At 35.2% G+C, this 19838-nt stretch overlaps 1 protein-coding gene across 3 annotated transcripts in view; it reads right to left on the reverse strand.

The window, feature by feature from the left end:
• Positions 1 to 12996: 12996 nt before the first annotated feature.
• LOC127511505 (copine-8) overlaps positions 12997 to 19838 on the reverse strand; it is a 174512-nt gene continuing 167670 nt past the window's right edge. For all 3 annotated transcript variants that reach the window (XM_051892342.1, XM_051892341.1, XM_051892343.1), the window contains one exon: positions 12997 to 15735. In XM_051892342.1, the coding sequence (XP_051748302.1) occupies positions 15547 to 15735 (189 nt within the window). In that variant the 3' untranslated portion in view covers positions 12997 to 15546. The remainder of the gene's footprint in view (positions 15736 to 19838) is intronic.

Consider the following 19838-nt stretch of genomic DNA (forward strand, 5'->3'; position numbering starts at 1 on the left):
GGCCCGCTGCAGTGCTGTCCGCCTGCACAACAGAGAAGTCCCGCAACGGCTCGTCTTTTCAGTTTTGATGCACTCCGTAGTAACCCTGAGGTTCGGCTCCGAAGCGAAAAGCTGAAGATGCAACGCACCTGCTGCTCGTTATATACCCGCGCTGCGAGGCGAGCAGCTGATGCATATGATTGCATGCCAATGTGCATTGGCTCGTTGTAGTTACACTCGAAGTAGATTGGCCTCTCTAGCGAGATTCCTATTCGTCGGTCTGTCCGACGTACGTCGAACGTGACCGACTGAATGGGAACAGTAGTATGTTTGCCTCGAGGCTGAGAGGATGCCAACATTAGTAGTACCTCAAGCGGTTAAAACAATGTGACAAAAACACCAACTGTTTAATGTCACGATTGTTACCATTCATTTGCATATACATATCCATTTGTTCGCTGTTATGCATTCATTATCCAGCGAAGTTGCATATTTAAACTGTATTCTCATCATGCAGCGACAGAAACATAACAAAACAGAAATTTATTCAATTTCAATTCTTTTTTTATCGGCACTGTAACACATATTTTGATTAGATAATCATCAAGTTTTCTAAAATAAAGGCAAATAATGTGTTAAAGTATACATATAATAGACCCATGCTATGCCTTTGTGTGTAAAGATGGTAATTTTTAAGCATGACTGTTTGGATTTGAAATGGCAACACTTTACAGTAAGAGTCCATTTGTAACATTAAATAAGGTTAATAAAAGTATTATTCATTTTTAATTTCAACATTTACATTTTAAAGTTGTCTCTTACATTAGTTATAATGCACTATGAATTAACATGAACGATCAATGTATAATTAATATATTAGTATTTATTATATTTAAAAATTACAATAAACCTTTAGCCATTTTTTTAATTCAAAGAAACGAAATGTAAGAGTTAAAACTGAACACAATCTTGCTGCTCAAACTGTGTATAGAACAATTTTTAATATATATATTTTTTTGCTCCTTTTGTATTTTACATTTACTTGTACTTTTACTTTCAATACTTTAATATCTAAAAAATACTTGTCGTACTTAAGTACAAAAAATATCACATACTTTAAAACTTTTACTCAAGTAACATTCTAAACAGTGACTTTAACTTCTACCAAAGTCATTTTCTGGTAAGATATCTATACTTTTACTCAAGTATGGTTTTCGAGTACTTTATACACCACTGCCAAACAATGTCCAAAGCAAACATTGGGTCTCATTCACTAATAATTGCGTGGATTATTTCGTATTTGTACGTACAGGAGAACTTCTCACGAAAAATCTCAGCCTAATTCACAACACGTTCGTACGTACATGAATTTGTTCTCAACCTCGTTCTTATTTTAGTGAATTTGGAGTAGGCTATTCTAAATGAGCGGCCGCGTGCACGAGGTTAGTCATTTGCATAAACACGCCCAAACCATGTCCATATAAGGGCTTTCCGCGCACGCTCTCCTAACAGGCTAACGTCACTCTCGTCAGACATGCCGCCGTTTAAAGACGCTGTATGGCGTTCCGAAGGGCTCAAATATATGACTTTGCTACATGCACTCGTCTCAATGAACTTGTCGTCTGCGTCTGCCGAATGTGACATCTGCGTCTGCCACATCACTTGTTCGTCTGCCTGAACTTGACATCTGCGTTTGCCTCAAGAGGGTTTCCAGCACATTCCACCGACTTATTCATTCTTTATTATTTTTTCCCCATTGATCTTCAGTTATGTTTTATTAACAATTAAGTGCTTTTATGTATATCTTTTTATTCCAAATAGTAAATATTAATTTACACAAAAAAAATTTAATTTAAAATTTTTGTTTGCCATTGTTTCTTGTCAACATATCCACAGATACTTATTAAGAACTCATAAAGTTGTTCTAGCATGTATTTACTATTCACCACTAGTCTCTTGACCAACACAAAAGAACATCTTTTTTTATTTATCTAACATAAATAATATTTGTAATTTGTAATATTTGTAATATTTAATTTTCGAGTTTCGCCGAAGTTTGATTGACAGGCAATCTAACAGTTAACAGAATTATACTTAAAAACAGTTATAATTAACATTTTAGAGCCAGGGTTTCTCTTTCAGTTCTCCCATGGTTTTTAACATCACATTACATTTTAAAAATACAACATATCCTCTGATATTCATTCATGTGCTGTAACTAGAACAGAATGTCGATCAGTTCATGTACTGCTTGAACTGAGGCTATACACAGTATACTGTCAGAAAAAAAAGTGCAGAATTTGTACCTTTAGGGGTACAACGGCTTGTCACTGGCTAATCCGTGCGTTTCATGTTTATTCTGACACATTCTGTTCCGCTAATGCTCACAGCCTATTGTCATAGTCCTATTTATCAAATTAAAACTGATGAATGAAAGTGGAGACAATACCTCAAAAGAGGCCTACATTGTTATCACTGTTCCAACATTTGTGTCATTATTCTTAAAAGTAATTGGCTAAATTATGTTTGCAACAATAGCTGTAGGTTTATTGGCCTCGATGAGTCTGAGACTCCCGGCCTGAGACTGTGTCCCAGGCGGCATTAAATAATTTGTGAATATTTGTAAATATTCGTGGCTTTAACAGCTGGAAAAATGACTGTACTGCAGTTCTGTGGATGTTTTGCCCAGGCAGGGTTATTATTATAGTTAACTAACAAAAACTAAAACTATTAAAAACATTTATGCTAATCGAAATAAAACTGAAATATAAGAAAATATAAATATTAGTTGAAAAACTTAAACTAAACAAAAATTAGAGATGTTGCCTTGTCAATATTTCTGGGTTTTTTTCCCTGACCTTCAACTGACGCGATCATTATCCTTTAATTAACCGACAATATTATGATAAAATAGAATTAAACGAAATTAGAATGAAGAAGAAAAAAATCCCAGGAGTTTAGTTTTAGCCTACATGAACAAATAGCAGAATAAACAACAGAACATGAGGATTCATCATCATCAGGCACCTGCAACGCTTCTGTAAACGGAGAAAACAGGATAAAATAAAAAAAAAATGGATAAAAAGCCTATATCCGTGAAATATATTTCAACTAAATAATAAACATATAATAAAATGAAAACTGCGACAAGTAATAAATATGCTATATCTATAGGCTATGCTGAGTTTCGGTTCATTTTTGAGAGGTAATTTCACGGAAATGAAACCGAGACGGCAGAAAATTCTTATTGTTTTAGTAAGTTGACATCGCAGCCTGTTCATTGTAAAAATAAAATACAGTCAACCAAATATATAAAAAGTTACACTGCTCATTTTAAATAGTATGAAAGAGGATTAGCCAAGCAATAATAAAAAAATAAAACCATCTCTAAATTAAAGTCGTTATGTTTCTAGAAAAAAGTCGAAATGAAATGTTGAGAATAAACTCAATAAATTTTGAGAATAAAGTCACTATGTTTCGAGAGAAAACTCATTAAATTTAGAGTAAAAAAGTCGATAAAATGTCGAGAATAAACACGGATTCGATCAGTGTCATGTTCATTGCATAGAAGACATGACAGAGTTGGATCACTTACTCAAAAAGCGGCTTAATAAACCATACTATGTGCATAATGACTTCACCCTATAGGCTGGAAGAGTGTATGTAGACATTTTTCAATAGTCTAATAGGCTAATTTCTTTTTGCGTAGCCTATTTAATATGCCTGTAAGCCTGCTTATGTAGAAATATTGTCCTTTTTTTCCTGTTTACATTTACAGTAAAACACATCGACGCCACTTTTTTCAGTCTTGAAGTGAACTTTGTGTCTGTATGGTGATTAGATTAACTGTTTTGCTCTGCCGCCCTGAACTTGAGAACGCGCTGCGTCTGGTGTGCATATGGCGCTTCATCCATAGCGTGCACACAGAGAGCGCACAAATTTCTTTGCGCTTGAATGGGCAAATACACATAATTAGCTAAAGCTGATAGTATCTTTGTTACTAAAAGAAAGCCTAAAATAGCTTGACTAAGTGATCCAACTCTGCCATGTCTTCTATCAGTATGCAATGAACATGACACTGTTCAAATGTGTTTTCAAATGACATTTTATTATCAACTTTTTTCTCGAAATTTAACAAGTTTCTTCTCAACATAATGACTTTATTCTCAAAATTTTATGTTTATTCTCAATATTTTATTTTGACTTTTTTTTTTTAATTTAACAAGTTTAATCTTGCTTAATAATGACTTTAATCTTGAGATGTTTTTTTTATTATTGCTTGGCCCTAATCCTCTTCCGTATGATCATTATTCTTTCATTAACTGACAAGATGTTAAATTAGAATTAAACGAAATTAGAATGAAGAAAAAAAATTATACAATTATAACAGATGCAGACGTCACGATATAAGACAGACGCATATGTCATGTTCATTGCGAGGAATGAGTGAAGGGAAAGTAAATTGTGCAGTCGCTGACACACTGCACTGAGCCGTGTTGAGTAGCGTGTTATAATATGTGTTAGCGAAAAAAAAATGTATAATGTATATAATGTACACGTGAATGACGCGTAACGTGAGTCGACGCTTCACTGCCACACGTGATTTACGTGACGTCTATGTCATGTCTACACCTCGTCTGCGCCTTAAATTGAATCGAATAAATAGCAGAATAAAAAAAAAAAAGACGTTGAGTGCATGTAGCAAAGTCATATTTTTGAACCCTTCGGAACGCTATACTCTCGCCTGCCTCAAACCAAACCTGGGTTTTCAGCCAATAAAGTTTAAATCCTGTCTGGCCAGCACGCTTCTCATATCAGGCCAGCAGGTGAAGAGTAGATGGTCTTTAGTGGCTGTTCGACGGCATTCGTCCACATAAGCATAAGCATTTTGGTTGAATGCGTTTTCAACTTCTTGTGGTTGAAGTGGTTGAAAGTGGACAAGCTAAAAACATTTTAGACCCCATTTACACCTGTATTTAGTGTCGTCCACTTGTGATCCGATTGACCAAAATGCATCTTAATACCAGGTGTAAACAGGGCCTAATTTAACCACATCATATGAATAATGTGCCTTATTTTCTAAGTAAAAGAATACAGAAAACAATTCATTTATAATGTTCTAGATGGCTTTACACTTTTAAAAATAAATAATACTTGTGGATAAAAAGTCTATCCCGCAGCACAATGACAATGTTTCCAAGAAAATCATTTCAAAACGTAATGAATATTTCATTTTAATTCATAGATCATGATCTTTATGTGTCAGTGGTGGTGTGTGTGACTGGAGCAGTGTGTGGACAGAACAAAGAGGAGGTAAATTTAGCCCAGGGTGATATTAATAGATTCAGTGTCGGCCATGCCTGGCTGGTGCACACCTGCACAGAGGCAAAATTACACACACATACACATGCACGCTAAACCATACACAAGTATACACAGAAACAGGCATACACACACCTTCCTAGTGACGGGGGATTTTGTGTCCTTGATCGGGGTTTGGACAGGGGGTGCTGGTGTCCTCATGTCCTTCATTTGGAGGTTGGTCGGGTATATCTGAGATGCAGTGCTTTCCAAATGTAGATAACTAGCTGCATTACAAAATGTTACATTCACTGCTGGGTATCTAGTGATGTAATTCCCACCGTTATCTGGTCCAACTTCAAAAAAAAAAAAAAAAAAAAAGTTCTTCAAAAGATCTAGAATGCATTGTAGAAAATAAAATAAAAATGTTGTTTTCACAACAGGATTTTCTATATTTACATGAAATGATGTGGTAATGATGAAATAAGGTGTTTATGTCCTTATCTGATACATACTTCAGAAGATATAATCAAATTGATCACATTTTGCCTATTTAATGTGCTGCAACAGCTAGAAACAAAATGCCTTATCAAATCAGAGCAGTACCTGTAAAGCCTGACATGAATTAGAAATATTAAATGGAACAGTTTATTGAAACTTCAGACAACATATAAAAGAAAATGAAAAAAGGAGAGAAGATTGCATACGTGTTTTATGTTTTGTATCATATCATGCTTTTATGGTCTATATAATGTGATATAATGACAATATGGAGAAAAAAGCACTTTCATTCAGTTTTATTTTATTTTTACAAATACAATTTGGTGCAAGGCTAAAAAGTAAGATGAAATTCTGATAGCTTAAATTACAACAGATAGTACTTTTGCACTTTTGCTAAAAAAATCATATAGCAGAAGGCATGTGTATAAAATGAATATCAGCAATTTATTTTATTGTTGATAATTTATAGGCCTTAAAAATATGATACAGTAGGCTTTCTAGGGTTAAATGTGCAACTTATAATTGTCCACTCTGGGAAAAAAAAAAAAAAGTTTCATGTGGCAACATCTAAATTAATTAATTTTATGTTAAAATGTTAAAATATTACAATTACTAATTCAACATATTATATTACAACATTAAAGCTAAATTTAAAGGTAGGGTAGGCAATTTCGGAGAGGCTAGCAATAGCAAGCTAACTTTGAAACCATGAAATCCCACCTTCCCTTCAGAGCGTCTCCTAAGCCATGCCACACATGAACACATGAACGCACACAGCCAGAGCAGAGTCTGCAAAGCATCACGAGAGACGGCGTTAAATTACTTCAGGTTTCAAAGCACATAACATTATAATAATAATGAACATAAACAACATAAAGAGCGCTGACGTTGCTTCCCTTACGAAAAAGGTTAAGTTTATTAAGTATACTTAAAGGTGCAATATGTAAAAATTTTGTCCACTATGGTTTCTACAAAATAAAACCGGAAACCGAGGCAGACTGAGGGTTAACGCGGGTATGACACAATTGACAAGCGACTCCTCACACGTCCCGGAGCCTTGGTTAAAATTGCAATTTTCTCACGATTTACAAATAGTTGGAAACATTTGGGATATTGTAAGTACTCAAGTGAACAAAATATATAACACTGGCCTAGTGGTTTTTGGATATTTTACTGCAAAAATATTACATATTGCAAAAATATTATTATATTTAAGAAATTATATATATTACATATTTAAGTAATGTTCAATTACATTTTTAATTATACTTTATGTAGTAAGTATACTAATATTTGTTAGTATGTATGTAGCAGTAATAGCAGTAAGTGTACTATTTCAATACTGCTTGGGACTAAATTGAGAAGCGTCTCACTGCAGCCTGCGGTGGACATCCAACCCGGCCCACATCCAAGTGTGACGTCAGAAGTCATGCCTGTGCCCAATAAAATCTGTAGGGCGGGATTTCTGGTGAAGTGGTTTAGTGGGGAGTCACAAGGTGACGTCACACTTGGATGTGGGCGGGGTTGGATGTCCACCACAGGCTACAGTGAGCCCTACTTGACTAAATTGGCCCACTTTTTAGTATATAAAAGTATACTTTTAAGTATACTTTAAAGGCCCTGATATACTTCAAACGAAGTTCTTTTTCATTCTTCGTTTAGGGGTAAAACGAAGTTTGAAATACGTGAACAGCAATATACTATAATCGAACATCTGACGCCACCCACACTGCTGAGAGCGGCGTTTAGATGAATATGTAAATATGTGCTGTCCACTTTATTCTCAGTAACAAAATAAACACAACAAAAATAAGAAAACAGCAAGCATTTTTATAGAAAGCATAAGAAAAGAGTCTGATCATAACAACAATGGTATGTTAGCACAAGCTCTGCAAATTAGCTCTCCAGTCACGTCACATTTATTTATATAGCACTTTATTCAATAGATTGCTTAAAAGCAAGCAGCTTTACAGTATAAAACATGAAAAACAGTGTCAGTACCTCATTTCATCAGAAGCACAACTTCATTTTGTACTATTGCGGCTATCCAGTGTCTTCGTTTTCACCCGCGGAGATCTTACCTCAACGAATTCAACAGATGAAATGAGTCAGAGAAGGGTTCCACGTGAATGAAGGCGGAGCCTCAGCGCACACCTCCTATTACGTTATCGTCACGGGCCAATGGTAGTATGAAGGTGTTTTGCAGCTGGAGCAAACTTTTCCTGAAAGTTCGCTTTGGCAAGCCTTTTCGAACTTCCAAAATGAACACAAAATGAACTTTGTTTTGGCCTGATTTTGTTTGAAATGACATCACATCAGTTCGTTCTTCGATTTCATTTGAAGTATATCAGGGCCTTAAGTGTAACAGTAGTAAACTTTGAGTACGCAACTACTGTAGTGTACATCTATAGAAGGCAACTATAGAAGTGAACGTCTCAGGTTACGCATGTAACCATGGTTCCCTGAGAACAGGGAACGAGACATTGCGTCCTAGAACGCTAATGGCGTTCCCCCTTAGCGTTCTAGGACGCAATGCGAGTTCCCTTTCGAAAGGGAACTTATAGGTATACTGATAGTTTACTAGTTAAAAACTTGTAGCACTTTTTTTTTGTTTATGAAAGTACACTTTGAAGTATACACTCAGTAAACTACTAGTTTTATATGGCAAGTATACTTGTAAGTTTACTTACTTAACATTATACATTAAGTATACTACTATGTTCCTATTTAGGTATTAATTTTTATACATGAAACATGATTACATGATTAATTTATACATTAACTGTACTTTAACTCTTTCCCTACCAGCCAGCCCTATTTTTATTTTTTTTTAAATACTTGCCAGCCAGTGCAAGCATTTTTTTTTATCTTTTTCACAAAACTTTCATGGACCCCAGAATAATTTGTATGAATATCTGAACATAAATTACAGTATATCAAAAGAAAGAACAGAGCCAACAACATCATCAACAAAAACATTTTATTTTAGCTTCATGCATTCTGTTTAGCAACACTTGAATGTGGGTAAGTTTCATAAATAAATAAACAAACAACATTTTGAACAAAAATTTGAGAAAAAAAGGCTATGTCTGAAATGGACTCAGAATGATAATCAAAATGTAGATCGAGTCCATCAACACCCCCAAAGCTTGACAGTCATTATCTATTTATGGGTCGACATTTCATTCAGTAACATTAGTTTTGATCTATATGCTGTTTAATGCTGCCTTCACGTGCTATAGGATATTTGATAATTCCCACTTCTGAATCGCATTCAAGTTTCAACATGAAAGAGCGTTCATGTGCAATTTTCTTTACCTAGGAAACTCGTATTTACAATAATTCTGAGTGCATGTGAAGGCAGCATAATGTCTGATTGACAGGTTATTTCTCACATGTGAATAAGCAATGCTTCTCTCAGTATTTCTTGCTTCTTCTTCACCTGTGTTTTGATCCAGAGAATCTGTACTCTTTCAGAAGATGCGTAATAGCGCCCTCTAGCATATAACATTCAAAAAATGGATTGTTGGAGTACAAGTATAGGCCAAAATATACTTTGACATTTAAGCATACTTGACTTATACTGACAGAAAGTCTTTTTAAGTATATTTCTGAGAAGTACATAAAAAGTAGACTGAAATTATACTTTCATATTTTTAGTTTAAAAGAACTATACTAATAGCACACTTGAATAAACTTCTTTTTCGTAAGGGTTGTACCACCTAACTGGTGCAGATTCATTTCAGCGTTGATAGTGTTGACACAGAAATGCATAAATACGAGTCTGAAAACATGAACAGCTCCGGGTAGAACGTCACAGGATGCCATCTCGCCATTACGGTTACGACATGGCATGAGCGCAGCATAAGCTCGTTGTTTTGGTTCAGGAGGAACTGTAAAAGGCGCTGCTGTTTGTTTGTGGCACTCGATTACTGTCTGTACTTACTTTGCATAGCCTTACGGAACGCGCTGATGACATGAGGTATGCAAATACATATGTTACCAGGCAGGTTAGGACATCCTATTATTGCATTCGAACCGAATGCAGTGATTGGACAAACATTTTTTTTGGTCCTGGGACTTCCACAGAAGTTATATGTACATCTTTTAATATTTAGACTACTTCTGTTTTGATTGATCCACTTCTATATTGATTTTTGATCCACTATTGGATTTTGATCCAATACTGATTGTTATCAGGATGTGAAGAGAGTTTCAACCAATTTAACAAAATTGTTTATGAAAAACATTGCCTACCCTAAAGGGTAAGGGGAAGAAATAGCTCTTTAAGATAACTTTTTACAGTGCATATTGGTCCTAATGTCATTCTAAAAATTAAATGATCATTTATTATAACTAAACTCTGTTAATTCTGTAAGTGCTCTGATAGATTTAAGCGAGCAAATTATTAGACTGATTCTAATAATTTGAAAATTGCGCATTTTTAGTCTGATTCAACAAAATAATCATTTGAGTCATTAATTCATTAATCAGACTACACTGGCTCTGTTAAAAATTCTTTTGCCTGTGCAATGCCCTATCTAGTTATCGTTTTTGTTGTTTATTTTGTTGCTTATATATATATATATATATATATTCTTCATAGAACTGTAGATTTGGCTGATTCGCAGGAACATTGTTGTAAATAACACAATGTGATTTGACACCAGCACTGGTAAGGCCTGAAATATGATTACAAGGGTTTTGTGTGCCTTGATTTATGAGTGGGAGAATTGGGAAATGTCAAGATGGGATTATCTATAATTTAGAGGTGTGGAAACACTGCATTGTGTTGTGTAATTCTGTTCCATGTTGATATCCTGAGGGGACTGTAAATCCAACACAGTCTTCTCCTTTGAGAAACAGGTTGCAACACGCATTCAGGACCAGTTTTTTTTTTTTTTCAAAATCAAAAAGCTAAACTGAACTTTAATTGATTTATCAAGTTTTAATGCAAAATTTCCTTACAGACTATAACTTATATATAACTTATATATAACTATAACTTATATAACTTATATATATATATATATATATATATATATATATATGCACAGGGAATTAAGACACAAGTAATTAACAATAGCTGCTTAATTATTCTTGCTTTAGCCTCCTAGTCACACAAATCTGTTTATAGAAAGTAAGAGGCGGCCATATGCGCTATGAAATATGTATATAATGAGTTTATGTAGGAGGTGGTGCACATGCATGGGAAAATGTGAGATCTTTTAGTTTTCTAAAGATTTATGCTGAAAGAACCATTTAATATGAGCAGATGAAAAAGACAGATGAACAGAGACAATGATAAATAGAGCAGTGCAAATTTAAAGTTTTAATTGTAAAAGGAATGTTTAAGTATCCCAAAAATGTATCGTTAGTTAGGCAGCTATATTTGTAAGATCCTGCACATTTTTAGAATTTTAGAAATGAACTAATTACCTTCTTTGCAGACTGCATGAAGTAACGAAGGCCACAATGCAGTGCTCTCGACTAGAACTTTTCAGTGTGACGAATGAAGCGTAAGTAATATAAAAACAGTTTTTGAAAAGTTTATTGCATATTTAAAAGAAAATCTAAAAAAAGAAAGAAAAAGGTTTGTTTTGTATCATATTTGATACATCAGGCTTTTATGGTTCGTATAATATGATATAATGAAAATATGGAGCTCACACTTAAAGAGACCCTAGTGAAAAATTAGTATACTTAAGCACAATTTATCCCTATGTACTTTAGTATAACTAAATGTATTTGTGGCATGCTATAAATTGGTATACTTAAAGTCTACTAAATTGGAACAACTAATTTGTTCTAAATGCATTGTAGTTGTCCAAAAGTAGTGCTGAAGTTCAACTAAAGTTGTATTAAATTTACTTGTTTGTGCTAAAGTGGAACTATTCCAAGTATACTTCAGTACACTTTAAATATACTCTTGTATTTAAGTTTTGAAATGCAGAATTCACTCAGCATAAACTTCAAATGTATTTTGGTGACATTAGAATTGCAATTCAATTCAGCAAGGTCTTTTCTTGTTATGCATTTGATTGATATAGATAAAGTGTAGCTTTAGAATCAGCAGACACTAAGTGCAGCCAATCTATAAAAAGATGTTTTGTTTTTGTTGTAAGCTTTATGGAAGTATTGAAAAGACCATTATTCTTTTCCAAACATTAAAAGTTCATTTACTTTCATGCCAGTGACAGTTCTGAAGCCAATTAAATCTGTATAGGCGATACTGGAATGCTGCCAGCTGTACAAGCAACTGTACAGCAATCCATGCAAGCATTAAGCACAAAGTAAGATTAAACTAATTGGCTGGTCTGTCAGAGTATCAAAATAGACTTAAAGGCCACTGCATTACCCGGGTGTCATGTGAAATAATGCGATGACGGCTGGCTCCCACTTTATACATTAACTGCAAGCTGTAAATATCTGTGTGAGGCTATGTGTTGGTGCTAATCAAACATCAGTTGCACACTAAACCATGCACACTAGTTAGGTCGATTACCCTAACTATTAATTTAGAAGTTCATCTAGTTCATGGTGACCCTCTGTATCTTCTACAGGACCACACTCCTCAGCAGCCTGATATAATTGGAGCTTACCAGCCAGCCAATGTGCTCCTTCTGCAATTACAGTGTCACACCAATATGGAAAACAGTTATTATTCCTAATGGCTTCTTTAACTCAGTCAGAGAAAGAGAGGGAATATAGGAACATAAACTCTGTTCCAAATTCAAATGAGCTGCCTTGTCTCCAGCTTAAATAGACAGCTGCCTTCTAAGACATATACAAATGGAACTGCAAGTGACTGAAATGCTTCACAAGGGCACTGCACATTTTGAGTATCTCCTTTGTCTTTGTCCAGTAATTTCAAACACAATCCATGTGATCTGGAAATTTGCTCGAGGGAAAAAGTTTTTCCCATGCAGAATTCATAGTGGGTTCAAGTTTTTCCACAGATTTTCACATTGACCAACAGAAAGCTGTTTGGTTTGAAAGTGAATTCTGTGTGACTTGTGCTTCATGCATCTCTACACTATTTGACAAGACAATGGAGCTTTTTTTGGCAATTAAATTTTGCCAAAATGTGACCTTACCTTTATTATTAAACCACTATTCTAAGTAGTTTTATAGTATTAATAGTGTAAGTAGTCATTATTGTTCTTACAATCAGAACAATCAGAAAGTACCATTACAGACTCATAAAGCAATGTGTATTATATTAAGAATGTTTATTCCAAAATATGTACTTGATACATAAATAATAATTTCATCATATGGATTTACTAGACAATCAGAATTTCACTCATGCTTTCTCTGATTAATCACTGATTCCAAAAATTACAATATAATTTTTTTCATACATGAGTTGTGCAAAGAAAATATACACTAGAAAGCAATTGTACACTGACACAAAATATAACAATTCATCTGAAGGCATCACACAATTCCAAGAATTCAGTGAGAGATTAAGGCCATTTGTACAGTTATTTTCCTGTTATTTTTTATTTTATACTCAAAACACTAACAATAACAAAAGACCTGGTGAATCTCTTGTAAAACTGTACATGCAAACATAGTGCACATAATATTTAGATATGAATAGCATACAATATAATATTTGGATATCTTCAGTAAACAAATTTCATGTGAGTCGAGTCACAAATTTAAAAACACTTCAATGATGCTTGCCATGCTGACATCCACACGCTCACACACACTCACCCCCCCTCCCCACACACAGGTGCATACTTACAGGTGAATGGGCTTGCCAAAGTGGCAGTTGCTATGGCACCAGCAATGCAGAGAGGAACTAAGCTGAGGGCAAGTAATGGAATGTTGAGAGCCAACATTCCCAGAAGAGAGATATATCAACTGAACCCCGAGGTGAAGTGCTGCTTTTTCACACATACATCATCTGTTACTCTGTGCAGTTCATACTTACCAAAGTCAAGATGAGAAAAAAGTAGTATGACTGAATTTGTTTCTCACAATCTTAAATCTTTTGATTTGAAGTGGTAAATTATTTTTTTCTTTTCATTTTTTAAATTTTTTTAGTTTCTTTTGTTTCATCATTTCAAACCTAAAATAATTATATTTGGCAAATGTTATTTTTCTATAAAGTAAATTATACTTTTTGTAATAATATACTTCATCATACATTTGTTCAGTATGTTTGGCACAAGTGCTCAAATACTTTTTGCCGTTATGTGTTGAATATTGTATGTGACAAAGCAGCACAACTGGAAAGACAATCCTGAATTCCAGAACAGAAGTTAAACAGAGAATGTTCCCCCTCAACATGAGGCTGTTACCCAAAATAGTTCACTGCACTAGTGTGTTATGAAAAAATGAGTTGCTACATACTAGAAATTTCACATTTGTTATGTGTGAATGTTTTAGAAAAAAAATATGTATTTTGCAATGGTAACAATCAAGAAAAAAAAAATGTGGCCACAAGTGACATTTCTGTGGTGTTCCAGTATTTGTGACTATTTGAGTAAGGAGAAAAGAGGTGAGTTTTGAAGACTTTAAATAATGATTTTCCTGATACTAGCAGCACATTTCTAAAACAATGGGATCAAAAATATTTCTAGAAAAGACTTTTGTAAATTAGGTGTATAATTCTGCATTGTATCATGTTTCAACACCTTAATATTCACAATGAAATTCATGAAGGATTTCGTAATTAGCTTATTTGCTTTTTTGACTATCTTTGGGCAACTCTACTAGGTACTGATTAAATATGTTTTTCCAATAACATGTAGATTCATTCATCATAACACAGCATCACCAAATCAATAGGAAATGACAAAACATCCATACAATGTTTTAAGACAGAAAATAATAATGGCATCTGTGTTTTTGACCACTGGGCTCTTATTTGAGAGCAGCTGCTCAAATTTAAATGTAATGAAGCAAGTTGAGTCCTATGAGGTTCTTTATACACAATGAGGTGCCCGTCTATTGTGCTTGTGCCAGGGCAAAAAAAAAAAAAAAAAAGAAAAAAAAGAAAGGAGGAGAAGGTGAGTGAGAGAAAGAGAGAACAAGAAGAGGCCAAATAACATGAATGTTGCACAACATGCATCGCATGCCTGAGCACACCATTTCCATGCAAGAAATGTGGTTTTCCGCGATGACACCAGCTGCTGCGACCTCATGGGCATGGCAAAGATAACATGCTGCAAGGATTTGTACGGCAAAGTTCATGTTAAAGATATACACTTATAAAAGTTAGATCCAACAGTAAGAAAATCATTAACATGTAAACATTGAGTGAGTGCTCAGAGAAGAAAGAGAAGGAAGAGATAAGACATGACGGAAGAAGTCAAATTTATGTACAACAGTCCATTTGAGACTGGTGATTTGTTAGCCTTTTCCCAGTCCGAGGAAAAGGAAGCTGCTCTGCTGTTCTGAGACATGGCGCAACATTGTCAGCTCATTTTTAGTCTTTCCTTCATACAACTTCATCCTTATTTTCATGGTGAGCCAGAAACATGATGTTCATTCTATAACATGGCTCAGAAATAAGCTAGCCAGGCATTGAGAGACAGAGAGAGAAACTAAGAGACATCCTGACAGAGAATGCCTGTAATGGAAGTAAACCTGTCCTCAGAACCCTGTCTAACCATAGCATCCATCTACAGCTCCCATAGTGCAAAGAGAAAGGGACAGAAAGAGCTGAGAGCAGAGGAAACCTTCACCTCACTGAGTGATTTGAGAGAGAGATACTGAGATACTGCAAGGCTCGCTCCTGGGCCCATTTCAGATCTGAGTTTGCAGCGGGTGTCCTGGCGGTGTGTACGGAGGGGGAGCGGGAGATGGCTTGATGCCTCTGGTCCTCATATAGGATAGGAACTGGTCTGGGATCTCAGCAAGAACATCTTTGGCCAGGCGGGCCATGCTGAGAATGTGATTCCCAGTGCGATCGATGTAGTCTCTGAATGGAACAAACTGCAAAAGCAAAAAGGACATTAAAATCAAAATTTTATATTGATTTACTTATGTTCAAAGACTGTTATTTAGTGTTCCGTGGAACATAAAAGGAGATAATTCTAAATTTGTTTTAAAAAAATAAAGCTTCTAATTGCATATGTATTCATATTCACAAAATGGACCCTTTCGTCTTTACAGAAGAGTCACTGTAAATTTTTTCATTGGAAAAAAAATTATTTTGAAGAATTTAGAATTTTTGCCACAGAGTTTGCCTGAAATTATCAGACCAGTCTCACAACGTCTTTTTGGTATGGAGCCCCGCACATGACGTGGGAAAATCATATGTATATTGTGGCCACAAATTAACAATTCGTTCCAATGACTTACTAATACGTCAGGACATTTTACTAACTCGTTCCCTCGTTTAAAGTAAATTATGCGCACAATATATCAATTCATTCCTCTGATATACTAAATCATGACCACATTGTACTAATTCATTCCCTTGTTTTAGTTAAATCAAAACGAGTATGTACTAGTACATGTGTGTACTAGGATCCAACAGAGACTGTACTTCTTGCGAAGACTCTGTGTTTGGGGTTGGACAGAGAGTACTGATGTTATTTTATCATGCTGTGATTGAGAGTGTGTTACGTTATGGAATTGTAGCTTGTTTTGGTAACATATCAGTTAAGTTAAAATCACAAATAAACAGATTGGCTTATACAGCAATGAAAGTGACAGGGGTGAGGGAGTTTCCTTCCCTCCAAATTCTCTTTGAGAAGGCGATAGTTAAACATGCAAATAAAATTCTAGCAGACCCCTCCCATGTCCTCTACCCTGAATATGAACTACTCCCTTCAGGTAGACGCTATAGGTTGCCGGTTAAATATAGGAAAAGATACCTGAATAGGTATAAGAATTCTTTCATTCCTTTATCAGTGAATCTTCTAAATTCAGGATGTAAGGCAGTGTGAATTGAGTAGTAGTGTCTGTATTGTTTTTGTGTTTGTTATTGTACTATAATTGTATGTTTTTATGTGGCAGCCTTTTGTCCAAGACAAATTTCCTTAGAGACCAATAAGGTAATCTTGAATCTTGAGTGAACAAATAATGTTCAACATGGCCATGATTTACTAAAATAAGGGCCCAAATTAATAAAGTGCGGGAACAAATTTTTAATTTGTGGCCAAGATTTAGCTAAAACTAAGTGAATGAATTCTTAATTCGTGGCCATTAAAAATATATCTTGTCCATGTGTCATGTGCTTTGGTGCTGTGCACGTCATGTATTTCTTGACCATATGGTATGGATTACAGTGATTGTGTTAACATTCTCAATTCAACAATATGGTAGGTAAGCTAATGTTATTTAATATAGCAATATTAATATAGATCCAGCTTGTTGTAGGCAGTTGCGAAAGGCTGCAAAGAATCGTAAGTATGGAGTAAAACACCTTGCCTCGTGTTTGTAGTCAACATTTCAAACCAGAAATGGAAGACCACAAACACACTGTTTTATGCAAACAGAGGGGGAAAAACTGAAAGAAACTGCCGTTCTGTCAGTTAATTTGGAAGAAGAAGAAGAATGGGGAGCACCTTCTGCCCAACCTCCTGAAACAAAACGCTGTTGAGTTCCAGGCTGTTGTATTGTTCCAAGAGTAAACATTTTAGAGCAGACAAGTAGACAAGAGTAGAGAAATGCAATACAATTTTATAATACAATATAACGTTGCTATATTAAACGTTATTTAATATAGCAAAGTCACATAACACATTAACATAACTCAACACCCATGTCAAAAGTACTGTATGTTATACATCGCATTTTGTAATTCAACATGCATGTTGGCAGTAAACAAACATACATGATACAATGGCATAAATAACGTAATAACACATTTATATATAAAAAGTTGTGGTTTTTGTGGTACATGGCCAAATTTGAGGAATGTTAGAAAATACATTTCCATGTAGAGTAGATTTTATGGTATAAACACCCTCTTTATGTTGACTTTCATCAGATGAAAATAATCTGAAGCAGGTCTTGCATTCATCTGCATTTCTGTGAGAATTTGCAAAGCTGAAAAGAGCGATTAACCTGAAATGAGGGCACAGCCATCAAATTCTCAGCATGCCAATCAACTCAAATGCCTTTGAGACTGAGAGCCAAATTATCCTAAGAGATACGGCTGCTTCTGAGAACACTACACAGCCGATTAGTTAAGAAAAACTGGGCTTTAAAGTATGTGTTGGTTGCCGGGAAGCCAGATCCACTGGAATGTGTGTGTATGTGAGGGCACATCTAATTGGACAAGCCTCCCTAGCCACCTATGATAGTTGATCATGCACACTGCCTGTTAACATGCTTCCTAACAAGTGTGGGGCAACCCATGAACATAATGATGACTGCCTCTGCAAGAACTATAAGAAGAGAGGGAGGAGCACAGAAAGCATTAACAAATGAGATTTTGAGAGAGACTGAGAGAGCTCTGTTCTCACTTGTGAAAAGCCAGCAGAGTCGGGTCAAAACTCAGAATGCTACTAAAGGCTATATGTGTGTTTCATGTATGATCGTAATGGGTATAAGGAACATAATTTGCATGGTTTTAAAAACTGGAAATTCATCACCTTATATGGTCTCTGTTTTTAGACCTGGATAAATTTCACAACAAATTTTATCTGCCATGTAGAAAACTTAGCAGATTGGTGGGGCCCCAGGACCAGGATTGAAAACCGCTGTCTTGTGGCTTTTTCACACCAAAAACAATAAATATAAAGATAACTATATTAGCATCCACACACACAATAATGTTCTAGGCTTATTATAATAATCTGAGTAAATTGTTCTTCCATTAAAGGGGTAATTCACCAATGGCAAAAAGGGCTTTCAATAAAACTTGGATTCCTATGTGGTGAAAAATGTTTGAAATTATTACTACCTGTCTAGAGAAAAAAAGGCTGTTGTCTTCTCTTTTGCCAAATAGGTAGGAAAAGAATTCAAAGAGTAAACGTTTAGTGGGAGTCGGTTATTTTCAGTTTCCAGTGATGGATCCAGCTTGTTGTAGGCAGTTGTGAAAGGCTGCAAAGAATCGAAAGAATTTCAAAACACCTCGCCTGAAAATCTGAAAAACCTCTGTGTTTGTAGTCAACATTTCAAACTGGATGACCACAAACACATAGTTTTATGCAAACAGAGGGGGAAAAACTGAAAGAAACTGCCGTTCTGTCAGTTAATTCGGAAGAAGAAGAAGAATGCACCTTCTGCCCAACCTCCTGAAACAAAACGCTGTTGAGTTCCAGGCTGTTGTATTGTTCCAAAAGTAGACATTTTAGAGTAGACAAGTAGACAAGAGTAGAGAAATGCAATACAATTTTCATTGATAAAACCTATTTTTTTTTTTAAATAACTGTTTTCTTAATAACCCTCTGTTAATCTGACTGTCCATGCACAGGGATAGAAAAATGCAGAAGTACAATGTGTAATTTTTACAAAATCCCTGGAGCTGTCAAAAGTCAGCTGGATAAAGTGTTTTGCTGACAAACAGAAAGAGATACTGAGAAAGAGTATTCATTTACAAATCAGTAAACTTACACTTTTAAAGGGTTAGTTCACCCAAAAATGAAAATTCTGTAATTTATTACTCACCCTCATGCAGTTCCACACCCGTAAGACCTTCCTTAATCTTCGGAACGCAAATTGAGATATTTTTGTCGAAATCCGATGGCTCCGTGAGGCCTACATAGGGAGCAATGACATTTCCTCTCTCAAGATCCATAAAGGTACTAAAAACATATTTAAATCAGTTCATGTGAGTACAGTGGTTCAATATTAATATTATAAAGCGATGAGAATATTTTTGGTGCGCCAAAAAAAACAAAATAACGACTTATATAGTGATGGCCGATTTCACAACACTGCTTCAGGAAGCTTCAGAGCATTATGAATCAGCGTGTCAAATCAGCGGATCGGAGCGCCAAAGTCACGTGATTTCAGCAGTTTGGCGGTTTGACATGCGATCCGAATCATGATTCGATACACTGATTCATAACGCTCCGAAGCTTCCTGAAGCAGTGTTTTGAAATCGGCCATCACTAAATAAGTCGTTATTTTGGTTTTTT

Source organism: Ctenopharyngodon idella, chromosome 4 (assembly GCF_019924925.1).
Source record: "Ctenopharyngodon idella isolate HZGC_01 chromosome 4, HZGC01, whole genome shotgun sequence".
Taxonomy (NCBI): Eukaryota; Metazoa; Chordata; class Actinopteri; order Cypriniformes; family Xenocyprididae; genus Ctenopharyngodon; species Ctenopharyngodon idella.